The 15,832-nt window shown below is 35.8% G+C and overlaps 1 protein-coding gene and 1 long non-coding RNA gene across 4 annotated transcripts; one reads left to right on the plus strand and one right to left on the minus strand.

The window, feature by feature from the left end:
* Positions 1-1,011: 1,011 nt before the first annotated feature.
* On the plus strand, positions 1,012-15,795 carry ptpreb (protein tyrosine phosphatase receptor type Eb). 3 transcript variants are annotated; one of them, XM_059520491.1, is made up of 21 exons: positions 1,012-1,133; positions 5,532-5,730; positions 7,474-7,545; positions 7,840-7,936; positions 8,912-8,985; positions 9,155-9,288; positions 9,400-9,490; positions 9,647-9,723; positions 10,394-10,430; positions 10,572-10,669; positions 10,822-10,941; positions 11,154-11,317; positions 12,301-12,436; positions 12,521-12,670; positions 12,806-12,899; positions 13,001-13,077; positions 13,352-13,486; positions 13,902-14,027; positions 14,135-14,286; positions 14,454-14,589; positions 14,749-15,795. In XM_059520491.1, the coding sequence occupies exons 3-21, from the start codon at positions 7,476-7,478 to the stop codon at positions 14,821-14,823; spliced, it is 2,043 nt and encodes a 680-aa protein (XP_059376474.1). In that variant the 5' UTR covers positions 1,012-1,133; positions 5,532-5,730; positions 7,474-7,475; the 3' UTR covers positions 14,824-15,795. The 3 variants fall into 3 exon arrangements, with proteins under 3 accessions (XP_059376474.1, XP_059376475.1, XP_059376476.1); XM_059520492.1 differs by having other exon boundaries at positions 5,532-5,710; XM_059520493.1 differs by lacking the exons at positions 1,012-1,133; positions 5,532-5,730 and adding an exon at positions 7,234-7,341.
* Positions 12,430-14,075, minus strand: LOC132112820 (uncharacterized). The gene is made up of 3 exons (XR_009425048.1): positions 13,860-14,075; positions 13,344-13,468; positions 12,430-12,562 (listed from the first exon to the last, which is right to left on the minus strand). It is a non-coding gene; the product is annotated as an uncharacterized LOC132112820 (long non-coding RNA).
* Positions 15,796-15,832: the final 37 nt, after the last annotated feature.

A 15,832-nucleotide genomic window follows, 5' to 3' on the forward strand; every position in this document is an offset into this window, starting at 1 on the left:
AGACAGGATCAATACCTTTTTCAATCAGTATTTAGTCATAGCATGATCATGTATTCTACTTGACTAGAGCATAATGTTGTATGCCTAATAAAATATAAGAAAATGTTTATCAATTATCAATATAGCCTAATTATTGATTTCATGGACACTGGATAATGCCATGTAGTCACAATCAAATCTATTTAACAATTTCATCTATTCCTCAGTCCTTCACAGATAGCAATTGAGTCTGGGCCAAATATGGCTTACATTAAACAACTCTGGCTTTATTTTTTTCTTCCTCACAGACTTGTGTCAAGCAGCAATAAGCATTAAGTAGATCTCTGGGGTCTGGCCAATCAAAAGAAAATACAAAAAGGCTTCTGTTTGGCTTAGTTGAATATGGTCAGCCAGAAAAAGAAAATAGTTGGCTGAGATCTGGATTGGTTAAACAGTCAGAGATTGCTGGCCTAGCACTGGTGTCCGCTATGGACAACAGTCGGGGCCTAATGGTTAGAGAATTTGACTCCTAACCCTAAGGTTGTGGGTTTGAGTCTTGGGATGCCAATACCATGACTGAGGTGCCCTTGAGCAAAGCACTAAACCCCCAACTGCTGCAGCATAAATAAAACGCGCGCGCGCGTGTGTGTGTGTGTGTGTGTGTTTGTGTGTGTGAACTTTGGATGGGTTAAATGCAGAGCATGAATTCTGAGTATGTATCACCATACTTGTATGTCACATTATTGAGGGGAAAAGACATGAATACATTTTAGATAAAAATAATAATTATAATATATATAATATATAATTATTATTTTTATCTAAAATGTATTCATGTCTTTTTCCCCCAATAATTTTTTTTTTAACTCCCCATATTTTCGCTGTTCGGCCAGCATCTAAAATAATAACATTAATTTGCAATGTCCCATATCCAGAGGACATATAGATGTGATGACCGACTGGGGAAAATGTTTCCACCATAAAGGAGCGTGACGCACGGAGGGCGCATCATCATCATCTCACGGCAGGCACCGGCGCTCGTAGACTAGTGAGGAGGGATCATCACAGACACTATCTGCACAGCATCCTAAACAACACTCAGCACTGAGCACTGGATTTTACCGACACTTTACATGAACCTGGACATCACACTGGTAATACTGCAATTATTACTTTGCAAAATAGAGTTCATTTATCATTAGCATTGTTTTTCTTCAGTATAAGGATGTTTTACGACGGTTTCAGTAACGTTCGTGATAATGAGTTCGAAATAATTCATTCTCTCAGCATCGCACATTTCGTCGTTTACTTAAATTTACGTAAACACGAAATTTCGTTAACCTGTTTACGTTTTATGTCTTTGTGTTTACTCTACAGTACATGCGTTTACTGTAGGTAGTAATCGTAAGATTTGTTTATAAGGAACACGAGTCAGTGGGTTGCGTTTCAAAACCTATTGAGCTGCCTGTCTAGACAGCATTTTGCGTGCAGTATTTTTCAGCTGTCTTGTACCGCACCTATGTTGCCCCAAAATGTTGCACACGCCTAAGATGCTCAAAAAATGTTGTAGCTCTTACACATATATATTAACCCTTAAATCGTTTCTGTAGCCTATACTAGGGGATGCGTAAAGAATTGAATTAAAATGATGAAAGTAGGTTTCTAAAAATTCTCGGGCCACGTTAATAATATATGCAATAAAACATGTACTACCACATTGATCTGAAAGTAATATGGCAACATCATTACATGTTATTTTCATATTATAAACTGACAAAAATAAAAACAATATTTCGAAGAACAACATAAAACATAGGAGTTCTATTATGCAGGAAATTGTCAGAATCCTAATTCTATGTTTTATTTTAATTATTTTATGTTCCTGCACGTTTAATGGTCAAACAGGGAGGAAGCATAGTGTTATTGCATTATTGGATCAACATCCTGTATTTACATTAATGACATATAGATTAAAAGAGTTGACTGACCTTTTCGTCACTTGAGTTATTCCTTTATGGAACATAAACAGTTGCATAAGGCAATTCTCATGAGTCTGTTTGTGTGGATGTGATGTTTGGAAAAAGAGGCCGATAGATTTTGCCCTGAGGGTGAAGCAGAGAGTGATGCCATTTGTATACTCATCTCCATTCTTGCCACAAATACGTTAGAGCCATTGTAAAAGATGTTTAGATGTGAAAACTTATAAATGAACAGATTGTATTAAATTCAAAATATTATTTAATATTCCAGAATCAGCCAGATTCCATTAAGATCCTTCATTAAAAAGAATTATTAAGTCTAAGGTCAAGTAGAAATAATATACAACTAGACTTTTTATAATGTACTCTTTGTCTTTTAAACTGTACTTTTACTCCAGAACCCAGATTTTCTATTATCATGTGGTGACCCACTGCACTACACATACTGAAGCAAACAAAATACCTTCATAATCAAATATTAAAATGTATTAACACTACTACAAACATCACAAACTCAACAAAAACAAATAAAACTTTTTTTATATATATTTTTTTCTCAGCGTTTAAAAAAAACTGCAATAGCTGTAACAGAATTGTCGATTTAAACAACATACCACATTCCTTTTGCACTCAAGACCCTATCAAAATAGACCTGCAATCCATTTTCAGCTGGGAATGACTGTGATCTACAGGCTATATTAAACCACACATCCACTAGAGTAATAGTTTCCCAAAATCCAGATTATTCATTGATAACCATTTTTGCAAACATCTTAAGTCATAAATCTTTCCATCCCTTCTCTTACATTTGAATATTTTCCAGCTTTTAGCCTTTTTATCTCTCAGAGATTAAAGCAAAGCTGTTTAAAGTCTCAAAAACATTCCATAGAAAGCACACTGTGTATTTGAATCCTGTTATTGCGATGAATAATAAAAAAATGGATTTAGGAAAATGGATTTTAATAGTATGAGCATAACTCATAGATGCATTCTTCTGAAGTTTATGCAATATGTATAATATTGGTCTGATATGACCTTGTTTCTGGTAGAGAGAGAGAGAGCACAGCCAGCAGGATTAAAGCGACATGCGCTTAAATGGAGATTAATTTCAGAATTACTTGTGCACAGCACTCTAATCTGAAAACTTAAGATGTTGGTAAACTCTCTGGTTTTAAGACCCTCGTAGCTGACAAGGCCAAGAGGTCAGTATAAATGAAATGGCAGATTTAAATGATTGTTCTCGTTCCATAATAAACTCAGGTAAGCAGATATTTCACAAGAACCAAATGCCTCCGACCTTTTCCACTAAACTGATTATGTTTCAGGTCTCTTATCGATTTTATCTTATTATAGGACATTCGATTGCATGTGAGTAATGTGAAGTTGTTACAAATCATTTTGCTTCTAGAGATTCAGCCAAGATTATGGATTTTCGGTCTATATCGTTTTTAGGAGTTATCCATTACTGATGTGGTAAACCACATTTGTGAAGGTTAAGTGAATTTTAGATAGATAATTTATAGAGTATATGCACATAAGAAATTAACAGAAGTAGAAGCTCTCATGGAAGAGGCTTTTTACGATGCATCAGCATTTGCATTTGTTCTGCATTACATGCATCTTGAAAATAAACGCTGGTAGTCCCGTTCTTGCATAGAGGTCAGTTATAGTGCAGAGTCAGCCTTCTGTGTGCTGTTCAGCATCTCTCCATGCGCAGCTAACACCTCCATCCAATCTGTTTCCTGTGTTTGAAGAGACTACATGGTTACTTGGACCCATGTTAATGTTTACACTGCAATCATTTTTGCTCAGAGAATTTATTAATTGATGTCATGAATGAAAACCAACACTTTGATGTCCAGAATGTGTTTTGAATGTGCTGGTGACACAAAAATTAAACACTGAGAGGTTCTGGCTGTAGTTTTTGAAAATTCTAACACTATTCGAGTAGGATGTTATTTTGGATTGTCTTGAAAAGCAAAAAGTCTTAATGGACTATAAGCAACAATCAGTAAAAGGGAGGCAACATCCTGGCTATAGATCTAAAGCCCCTCGATTAACAGAGGAAGTCTATTGGATTTGAAAGCTAAAATCTCTTCCTGTTTTGTACTCAAAGGCCCTCTTAGAGACTGCATCTCTTAGAGACAGAAAAGTGTGTTTTGTTTCCCTCTGCAAATGAGTGGGAAAATGCGTGTCTGAGATTTATGTAAAATATATACATAATACTAACAAAGAAAAGTAGTGGCTGGATTATATAAATGTTACAGGCACTTCCTCCTGTCTTAATTCATCAGTGGTGCTCTCTTCTCCCATTGTTCTTTATGCAAACCATTAAGCACCAACAATATGCATTCAATTCCCATATGAAAGATCTGCAGAGCGCAGCAACATGCATTTCTCAAGGTCACAGCATGTATTGACAGTCAGATCAGGTTTTACTGCTTGAGATGCTGCTTGTTCCTTGTAGTGTGTCAGTATGTTGTTTCTTCTTTCGGGGGAGTGTTTCATTTGGTGTTGTTTGCATGATTTTTTTCATGAGAATTCGTCATGAAGTCCATTGACTCATACATTAGAAACAACTTCCAGATGGCCAGTCTGTGTTGACTGAGCAGTGCAATCCACAGTCAGCTCATAGGAAGATCATGAAAAAAATAAAGAATGGTTGTATATCTCAAATAAGGATTTCATGATATGCACATATTCTGTTTAGCTAAATGAAAATGTATGTCCATCCAGAAATGAGTTAAAGTCGAATTAATAGTAAAGTGGACAGTAACCAGATATACTAAATTAACCTTAATTTAATGTATACGCATATGGCTAGACAATGTCATTATTCACAATAATGGTACATGTAAAAATGATGTTGCTGTTAGAGCCTGAGTAACTGTCACTTGGTTTTGATTGACAATGTTCTTGATTTTATTTGCATTCATGTGATCCGGTCAGGGCCCTGAGATGACCAAAAGTGACTAACCCAGTTTTACACAGTATATTATGACCAGGGTTGTTACTAAAATTGGTATGGGTGGGATGCTTTTCCTCCTCGCCCATAATGATCAGAGCTTTTGCGCTTTTGCATTCTTTTAAAATGCTTTATTTCTTATTTTCAGATTTATCAAAAAATTATAAATAATTGAACAAGTGTGAAAAAAAATACATTTATAAATACAAAATAATTAAATATATATTAGTTTACTGTGGTATGATATGAAATGCTTATTATTTGCTGCTGTAGAGTCAACGCTTAATTACAGCATCACTGGTTAAAATCAGTATAGGTATTTCAGACTATAATAGTCTACATTAAAAGGTGTATTCTGTAGATAAGTTTAGCTATGCATGCTCTACTTCAGATTGACAGTTTTCCAACAGGAGTAGATCTTCTCAAACTGATTTCTGGGTGACAAATCAACTGGCCCAGTTCTAAAGGAGAGATTTAAAATGGATCTTTTTGATTCTCTCTCTTTCCACAACCCCCTCTGCCACTGCCTGTCCTACACATTTTATGAGGTTTTTAAAAAAGAAGACAATTCTCTCTTCTAATGTATCCTTATTCCTTGTTCTTTGCAGGCAGTGGCTTTCTAAGGATAGCCCACTCCAAGAGGACAATGAAAAAACCTGCTCTCATATTTTATTGAAGGACAGAAGTGCCTTCACAGATATCATGACTCCTGGAGACCTTCTGGAAAAGTATCATAATAATTAATGTCTCCTCTCTTGAAAGCTATGGACTGAGAAGTTGCCTCGAAGTGAGACATATTTCAAATTTGTGAGTATGCTTGTGTGTAAGGCTGCATTAATCCTTCATGTTTTCTTTTCTAATCTCTATAGACAGAGTTCATAAATGTTTAGTGGGAGGTAGATTTTCTATTTCAGTTTAGAAAGGATTAATATATGAAATCTCTCTTCGGTGGTATTGAAAAAGTTACAGGGGATCAATCACATATCGGCTATGTGACAGGTTTTCTATGTTGGGTGATTTGCTGGACATCTACAGTATATATGCAGTTGTCTTATTACCACTCACTTATAAACCAAACCACATTAATTTCTAATTGAATATTTCAATTATTCATTTAAAGGGTTAGTTCACCCAAAAATCTAAATTATGTCATTGATAACTCACCCTCATGTTGTTCCAAACCCGTAAGACCTCCATTTATCTTCGGAACACAGTTTAAGATATTTTAGATTTAGTCAGAGAGCTCTTAGTTCCTCCATTGAAACTGTGTGTATGGTATACTGTCCATGTCCAGAAAGGTAAGAAAAACTTCATCAAAGTAGTCCATGTGACATCAGAGGGAATTTGTTGAAGCATCGAAAATACATTTTGGTCCAAAAATAGCAAAAAAAAAAAAAAAAAACTACGACTTAATTCAGCATTGTCTTCTCTTCCGTGTCTGTTGTGAGCGTGTTCAAAACACTGCAGTTTAGTGATATTCGGTTCGCGAACAAATCACTCAATGTAACCGGATCTTCTTGAACCAGTTCACCAAATCGAACTGAATCGTTTGAAACGGTTCATGTCTCCAATAAGCATTAATCCACAAATGACTTAAGCTGTTAACTTTTTTTAATGTGGCTGACACTTCCTCTGAGTTAAAACAAACCAATATCCCGGAGTAATTCATTTACTCAAACAGTACACTGACTGAACTGCTGTGAAGAGAGAACTGAAGATGAACACAAATTAATTCTGAATTTACACATAATCCCTTTTTAGATATAAAAGTGCAATGATATCTGGAGTAGAATGTCTTGTCCTACTTCTCTCAGTTGCTGCTGGTTGTGTGCGGTAGATGGTACCGCATCTCCAGAGGCCACAACTTTCTGGACCATTAATTGAAATTAATTTTAGATTTGATCATGTAGAGGGAAGATTCTTACTGAATGGCATGAGAAAAAGATTGATGGATTTAATATAGGTTAATTGAATGTCTTGTGAAGCCTTTGCACATTTGCAGAATTTTGTCAGAAAAAGTCATTTGTTCGGAATAGTACTGCATTATAAATTCTTAAAACTATAGTTCACCCAAAAGTGGAAATTCTGTCTTTATTTACTCACCCTGATGTCCTTCCAAACCTTCGTTCTTCTTCTGTACTTTTGATGAAATCCGAGAGCCTTCTGACCCTGCATTGACAACAATGTAATTAAAACGTTCCCAGACACAGAAACGTTAGCAAGGACTTTGGTAAACCAGTCAATGTGATACTTTTTGTGCACAAAGAAAATAAAAATAACTTAATTCAACCATACTTCTCCTTCAGGTCACCCTAGGGCACCATTATGGAGAGTGCATTTCTCTGCACGTAAACAAGGCACAGCGCCTGCGTGTTCTACATCAGCAGCATCACACACATGCATTGTTTACATGCAGAGGTAATATCGATAGTGGTGAAAGACGTGAGAAGATGGAAAATGCTGATTTTCAAATAAAGTTAGTTGTCAGTTATATACTCTTTTTCCAGGACACTCAAATAGTTGTTTGTTGTTTTTTCTTCTTATGTGCAGCCATGATGGTCCTGTTTCTAGTTTCAGCAGCTCTCATTTCAAACAGTTCCTCTCATGGAAACCTGACAACAGGTATATCATGTTTTTAACTTAAAATTATTCAGAAACATGTCGACACGCAATCTGTACCCAGAACTTTAATTTCCATAGAATTGGAATGTCTGGAATTGGAACGTTTCACATTTTAAAATATGAAAATGCTTTCATCTGCCAAATTGACTAAAGTTATATCCAGTTTTATCAGGTTTACGTTCAGAATTCCATGCATTTTCATTCTTGAATAAAGCCTGCATATTCCATCTGGGCCTGCTGAAAAGCCTGTTGAGAATCTTACTTCTCACTTCCATTATCTTTCTCTTTGTTCAGAGTCTCCAGCGCCTCAAGGCTCACATGTCTTAGCCTCAGGCCTCGTCACCTCTCTCCTGCTTGTCATCTTTCTTCTTCTCATCGCCTACATTCTGAGGTAAGATAACACACATACCCCAAAAACGTTCTATCCTAAATAACACATTATACATTATATGCAGAGATACAATTATATATATATGAGAGAACAGCCCTTCTTTTGACCCCCACTGTACTCAGCTCTATGTTTTATAGGTCTGGCCTACAGTGTTGCCAAGTGCTGTGATTCCATTCCTTTATTAAACCTCTTAGGCCCACTAGGCCTGTACAAATATCTATTGATAGGGATTGAACTTCCTATTCTCGCTACATGAAAATTGCAAATTTGTCCAGGCCAGAAATTTCTTTATCAAAAGGTTCCATTATTATCATAACATTAACTCAGCAGTTTCAATGATAATTATACCTTTAATAGATTCACTTTCTCTAGGGCTCCTCGACATGTTGTTTGTAGTACCTACAAAAAGTGTCACCCCTCACTGTTCCTACCTGTAGAACTAACACTCGTTCCCCTCTAGTGTTCTTCTGTAGTTGTAAGTGAAGTGCAAATTACCTTAGTTTCAAACTGATTATATAGAAATATATATATATATCAAAATATTGAGAAAATCACTTTTAAAGTTGTCCAAATTAAGTTCTTAGCAATGCATATTACTAATCAAAAATTAGGTTTTGATATTTTTACGGTAGGAAATTTTCTAAATATCTTCATGGAACATGATCTTTACTTAATATCCAAATAATTTTTTACATAAAAGAAAAATTTATAATTTTGATCTATTTTTGGCTATTGCTTAAAATATACCCCGGCGACTTAAGACTGTTTTGGGGTCCAGGGTCACAAATGTGAAAGCAGTTGTGTTTGTGGGTCAGTGAGTCATTTTCTCTCAGCTGCTCTGAGGAATAACTAAACAATCTCCCATGAGAAAGAACTTTAGATTTTGGTGTGTACAGTATTGAGAACTTTTGTCATTTTTAAACTTTTTGTTTTGTTCTATCTCTCTGTAAATGTCTTACTTCAAAATCTCTTTAGGTTTAGAGAGCAAAGGAAGGATCTTGTCGTCTCGGTTGACAAAAAGTTGCCAAATGGCTTTTTGGAAGATCAAGGTACGTTTTTATTTGTCAAATTTTTTGCTGCCATTTTGTCTATTTGTACCAAGCCTACATTTTCAGAACAAATCTTTTAGAACTTGGAATCTGCTTGAGAGACATAAAACAGTAACTGGAGAAGAATGACTCTCTTTCAGTCTGTATGTTTTTCTTCTCTCTCTGTCAGAACAAACGTTGGTGCTCCTCCCCAGATCACCCTCTCCATCAAAGCGTTATTTCCCCATCCCTCTGGACTCCTTGGAGGAAGAGTTTCGCCTACGCATGGCAGATGATGGCAAACTGTTCAGAGAGGAATTTAATGTAAGAGCTTAGACACACACAAACTTTATCATTCTCTGCATGCACACTAACTCCATTTTGTTTTCTTATACTCACATAATGTTTCTTTCTTCTGCTGCTTCTATTTTAAAGTCTTTGCCTTGCGGTTTTGGCTGTGGTACCTTTGAAGCGGCGAGCAGGGATGAGAACAGAGAAAAGAACAGATATCCCAATATTCTGCCCTGTAAGTGTTCCACACACTTGCAAACTTTCCAAACACTGTGGAAGAGCTTGTTTTGTGTCATTTAGGTTTAGTATAATTTTGTAATCGTTATTGTTGGACTTTGAAAGGAGGAAGTTGGTCCCTAGAGTTTAATAAAACACATCATTTCATTCTCAGATGACCACTCAAGAGTGCTGCTTTCACACATAGATGGATATATGGGCTCCGATTACATAAATGCCTCTTATATAGACGTGAGTACTTTCTCCATGCTTTTGAAAAAGAAAAAAAGAAGTAGGAATTAAAGTGATAGAAGTTCATACAAAAATGGAAATTCTGGCATTAATTACTCAATCTCATGTCTTTCCAAAACTGTAAGACCTTCATTCATCTTCAGAACACAAATGAAGATATTTTTGATGAAATCTGAGAGCTTTCTGACTCTGCATAGACAGCAATGCAAATGCCACATTCAAGGCCCAGAAACGTAGTAAGGACATATGTGACTATTCTTTCAATTTTTGTTTTCTTTGTACACAAAAATATTCTCGTAGCTTCATAAAATTACGGTTGAACCACTGATGTCACATGGAATATTTTAATGATGTCCTTGCTACCTTCCTGAGCCTTGAACTTGGTAGTTACATTGCAAGGTCAGAAAGCTCTCGGATTTCCTCAAAAATATCTTAATTTGTGTTCTGAGGATGAGCGAAGGTCATGGTTTGGAATGACATGAGGGTGACAACATTTTTGGGTGAACTATCCCTTTAATTCCTGTGATCTTATACAGTATGTATATTCTTATAAGACTTTAATACTTCATAAATAACACATTGTATAATGCCTGTAAAGCCTTGTATCTTGACATTGCACATGAATGTACTTTGCTGAATCTCAGGATTGATTCATTGATTTTTCCCATAGGGCTACAGAGAAAAAAACAAATTTATTGCAGCTCAAGGTATGCACAAATATTTTCCCTCTTCCCATTTGTAATAAACATTAAGAAGGTAATTGAATCTATCAAAAGCAAACATGTTCACCTCAAGTGACCTTTCATTCATCTATGTTTAGATTTCCAAGATGTTTGTCTTATTTTCAGGCCCAAAACCAGAGACAGTGGGAGATTTCTGGAGGATGGTTTGGGAGCAGAAATCTGCTACTATAGTCATGTTGACCAACACAAGAGAGAGAAAAGAGGTAAGAAAAGACGTCTTACAGACGTTTAACATCTAAATAGAGAAAGTTATAAAAAAAGGGGACAATATACATTTTTTTTCAAAACACTACTAATAAATTGCAGTAATCAAGTATTTGGTTAAATATGTGTGATGTCTGTGTGTGAAATGTAGGAAAAGTGCTATCAGTACTGGCCTGAGCAGGGCTGCTGGATCTATGGCTGTGTGAGGGTGGCAATGGAAGATGTCACAGTGCTGGTGGACTACACAATAAGGAAGTTCTGTTTGCAGCATGTGAGTGGTCATTTCCCTTAGAAACATTACATCATCAGTAATCAAAGGTTCTGCATAACATACTGACATACCAGTACAACTATTCCTGTAATTTAGTTACTTAGTAATTTAATGTCATTTTAACACCCTTGTGTAATCAGCCAGGCAGTATTTGCTAATACAATTTAAATATATATGTTTTTTGACTTATGCAAGCTGGTGTGATTTTGCAGCATGCTGCTGATGGCTGCAGACCTCCAAGGTTGGTCACTCAGCTGCATTTCACCAACTGGCCTGATTTTGGTGTACCCCTTTCCCCTATTGGAATGCTTAAGTTCCTCAAGAAAGTCAAGACTGTCAACCCTGCCCATGCTGGACCAATTATAGTGCACTGTAGGTAAGACTGCAGGCTATTCTTAAAATATATTCACCTACAAACTAAGGGGTCATTCACAGAGAATGCGTATTTCCATTCCACAGTGCTACTTTTCCATTGTTTTTCTATATACTGTAAATACATTAGAAGGACGAGTTTAATTATTTTTGTCTTTTGCAATATCCCGCACATGACTTAATCGGAGTCATTAGACATCTTCAAGAATCGAAAAATAAAAATACATCTCTTCCATCAAGCACTTATAGCACTTGTGTATCATTGCTCTTTTGTTGATTTCGATTGCTTCCATCATCCTCGTTTTTAAGTCGCTTTGGATAAAAACATCTGCTAAATGTCTAAATGTAAATGACAGTTTTAAATGTAAATAAAAAAGGTGTCTTGAGATCTTTTGTTTTCCCCATTCCACTGCCTGCATTTCACTTGTTTCAGAGCAAAAACATGTTTTGTGTGTAGAGTATATAATAGAAATGTGCAACATACAACAGACTATTAGATCTATAGGGATGCACTTGTGCATGTTAATGAGTTATGCGCTATTTTATTGGGCGAAACATTTGAAATCATGAACATTTCAACCACAACAAACAGTCTGAAATGCAAAGTATGCAGAAACAACCACCAACGCAGATGTCTTGAGACTCAGCTGTTAAACACCCCCCTCATGTGGGATTGTTACCACCTCAGCCAGAACCACAGACTTTCCCACTTGTTAAAGTGTGAATAGTCGCTTATTGCAGTGAAATGGCCAACCTCAACTTTTCCTGGTATGCTGTATGGTAAAAACCTGCAACATTCACAGCATTGTGAATGTTAATATCAAATTGATCCCATGTTCAGGTGGACTGAGATAATTATCTAGCCCAAAATAGTAATTTGATTTTCAAATAGTAAAATGAAAACCCAGCAGTTTTTACTACGTTATCTCATTATCCCTCATTTCATGCCCTACTTCACATCTCACGACTCATTATCTTTCTGTGTAGTGCTGGGGTTGGCAGGACTGGGACGTTCATTGTGATTGACGCGATGATGGATATGATGCATGCTGAAGCAAGGGTGGACGTGTTTGGCTTTGTGTCCAGGATAAGAAAGCAGCGCTGTCAGCTCATTCAAACAGACGTAAAGGACTTTGTGCAGTCCTTCTTCTGTATTTGACTCATTTCAGCAAAGACTGGCCACTGATTTCTTCTCTCTCGCCCACAGATGCAGTATTCATTCATTTACCAGGCACTTTTAGAGCATTACCTGTATGGTGACACAGAGTTAGACATTGCTTCTTTGGAAGGCCACCTCCACAAACTCCACAACACACACACACAGATGGACCGAGTGGGTCTGGAGGAAGAATTCAGAGTAAGAACCACATTACACACATTACAAGGATTTGCTAAGCAAGAGTATGGAATCATCTCTTGATTTACTATAAACATAAAATGACAAAAATAAAAAGTTATTTTTAACACATTGTTTTGTTTGGAATCTCCTAAGAAATTGACTAATGTCCGAATAATGAAGGAGAACATGAGAACCGGAAATCTTCCCGCCAACATGAGAAAGAACAGAGTACTGCAGATCATCCCATGTGAGAAGAGGGATATATATTTATAGATACAGATTCAGAACATTTCAGTGCTTTTTCTTTCTTTCTTTCTTTTTGTAATCAATATCCTGTCTTATTACTAGATGACTTCAACAGGGTAATATTATCTATGAAAAGAGGGCTAGAATTCACAGACTACATCAATGCATCTTTCATAGATGTAAGTATATGTTTCATAAAAAGTTAAAATATTGACTATAATAATAATACATTTATACATTATACAATAAAACAACTATTGGCTATGTTTACATATTATATTATTATCATTATCACTATAAGACCACATGCCACTTGACATAAATAAGGGCTTAGGATAAAAGCATTTGTACAATATATATATATATATATATATATATATATATATATATATATATATATATATATAAACAAACAGAGCATTGGGAAATGTACTCATGACTTTACCTTTGCAGGGTTATAGGAAGAAGGATTATTTTATAGCTACTCAGGCACCTTTGGCTCACACTGTGCAGGACTTCTGGCGCATGGTATGGGAGTGGAAGTGCCACTCTATTGTCATGCTGACTGAGCTGAAAGAGAGAGAGCAGGTACAGTTTAATGGTTTATATTTATCTTTTTATTATTTATATATTAATTAGTGCTGTCAAACGATTTATTGCGATTAATTGCATCCCAACTAAGTTTTTGTTAACATAATATATGTACGTGCACTGTTTATGTATTATGTATATATAAATACACACATACAGTAAATACTTACATGTATATACATTTATATTCTATATAAATATAATTAATATATAGACATAACATATTTTTCTTATATATATAGAGTACATGCATGTGTTTGTATTTATATGTACATAATAAACAAAGTATACACACATATATTATGTAAAAACAAAATTTATTTTTGATGACAGCACTAATATTAATCAACATAAAGAAATGTCCAGTTACTCTTCCACAATTCCATGTCATGTCGGACAACTCCCACTCCAGGAGAAGTGCGTGCGTTACTGGCCAGCAGAGGGCAGCGTTTCATTTGGAGATTATGTACTGGAGCTGAAGAGAGACACACTCTGTGAGACTTTCAGCATTAGAGACATGCTGCTGTCATATGCATCAGTGAGTTAAATGTGCAGTGAATTTGACCCTTTTATGCTTCAACACACGCTTCACTTAGGAGCTTCCTTTATTTTACACAAATTGAGGCTAAATTGAGCTGTTTGCAGGAAAAGCAGACCCGTCTAGTCAGACAGTTCCACTTCCATGGTTGGCCAGAGATTGGAATCCCATCAGACGGAAAGGGAATGATTGATATTATTGCTGCAGTGCAGAAACAACAGCAGCAATCTGGAAACAACCCTATAGTGGTGCATTGCAGGTGCACATACACTCTCAATCACTCGTTCACTTACACACACACACACACATCATATTGTTAAATATAATTTTTTTTCAAATTGTTCAACAGCAATTTTTTGTAGAAACTCTTTAAAACCTATCATAAAAGTATGTTTTGTATTTTTGTGTGTGTGTGTGTGACATCAGTGCTGGTGCTGGTCGGACCGGAACCTTCATTGCCCTAAGCAACATCTTAGAGCGGGTCAAAGCCGAGGGGTTACTGGACTTATTCCAGACAGTGAAGAGTTTACGCACTCGGAGACCACATATGGTCCAAACTGTGGTAAGAATGCAAAACACTGTGCATAATTCACATAGATCTGATGGATTCACTGTTATGTAACAATATGAAAAATAGTAATAATAATAAAATAATAGAGTACATGTTTTGGCTTTTGACTGAGTGAATTATGATATAATGTATTTCCATTTGTCTTTTCAGGAACAATATGACTTCTGCTACAGAGTTGTGCAAGATTTTGTTGACATCTACTCAGACTATGCTAATTTTAAATGAGTGCAGCTTACCAACACACATTTATATTATATTTAGACTGAAGAATATTACTGTGGCTTAGTGACACTCCATGCATTTGACATTTACTATTCTTGTTATACATGCATGCAGTAGGGTAATATTTTGGATATGACCAGACTACAGTTGCTTAACCACGTCATGTCTTTTGCATTAAGTTTTTGTTACATTTGTGTAAGTATTAAGTATGAAATATGTTTTTAGTTCTTTTTAATATGACCATACTATTTAATTTGTACATTAACGAGTTTATTTTTTTATTTATAAATTCTGTTCACGAAAGTTTGAAGCATTCCATTCTGAGTATTTGTTCCTTCTATTTATTTTCCAGCTTGCTTCCCAGAAAATTTTTGCATGGGTATTTGTGTGTACTAGTGTACTAAAATGAATTTAGATACTTCCAAATTTGAAATGTATAGCAATTCTTGGCCAGACTCTAATTTGCATCAGCCCTGATAAGTCACTAGTTGTACCATATACATGCTCTTCACCTTTCACATCACCTTCATAACCTGACTGAGATGTCCAACCACTTAATGAAACTTTAGGAGGCTTTAAAGTTTCTGTGATGATAATGCTGTTTATTCTTATGACTTCATAAGCCAATCAAATACCCAAGAGGCTAAAACTGTGACGGAGATAAGGATATGGATTAAGCATACAACGTTCAAAGGAAATAGTAAAATCCATAATGATATTTGGTTGAGGAATTAATAGATGCCATTTAGGGTTTAGTGAAACCTGTGAACTAACAGGAATAGTTTTCTTTCATTATTCCCTACAAACACGATACCTTGTGTTTTGGTCTGCTTGTTTGAACAAGGTCAGTGCTGAACACTGTGCTGTCACTGCAGTGTTACTACAACAGGGTGAGAAATTCTGGAGAAAATGAGGAAAGACGTATGCCTTAATCCCGAATAACACCATTTTCTGCAATAAATGTTTCAGTCAATACTTGTGCCTGGGTGTGTGCAAATTTCTGTCTATTATT

This window comes from Carassius carassius, chromosome 32 (assembly GCF_963082965.1).
Source record: "Carassius carassius chromosome 32, fCarCar2.1, whole genome shotgun sequence".
NCBI classification, from domain to species: Eukaryota; Metazoa; Chordata; class Actinopteri; order Cypriniformes; family Cyprinidae; genus Carassius; species Carassius carassius.

Excerpts from the sequence above, each read along its gene's own strand:
- ptpreb (XM_059520491.1), top strand. The coding sequence starts at position 7,476 with ATGATGGTCCTGTTTCTAGTTTCAGCAGCTCTCATTTCAAACAGTTCC. Across the intron at positions 13,487-13,901 it reads AGCTGAAAGAGAGAGAGCAG|GAGAAGTGCGTGCGTTACTG; the intron begins GTACAGTTTAAT and ends CTCCCACTCCAG. Across the intron at positions 14,028-14,134 it reads TGCTGCTGTCATATGCATCA|GAAAAGCAGACCCGTCTAGT; the intron begins GTGAGTTAAATG and ends AGCTGTTTGCAG.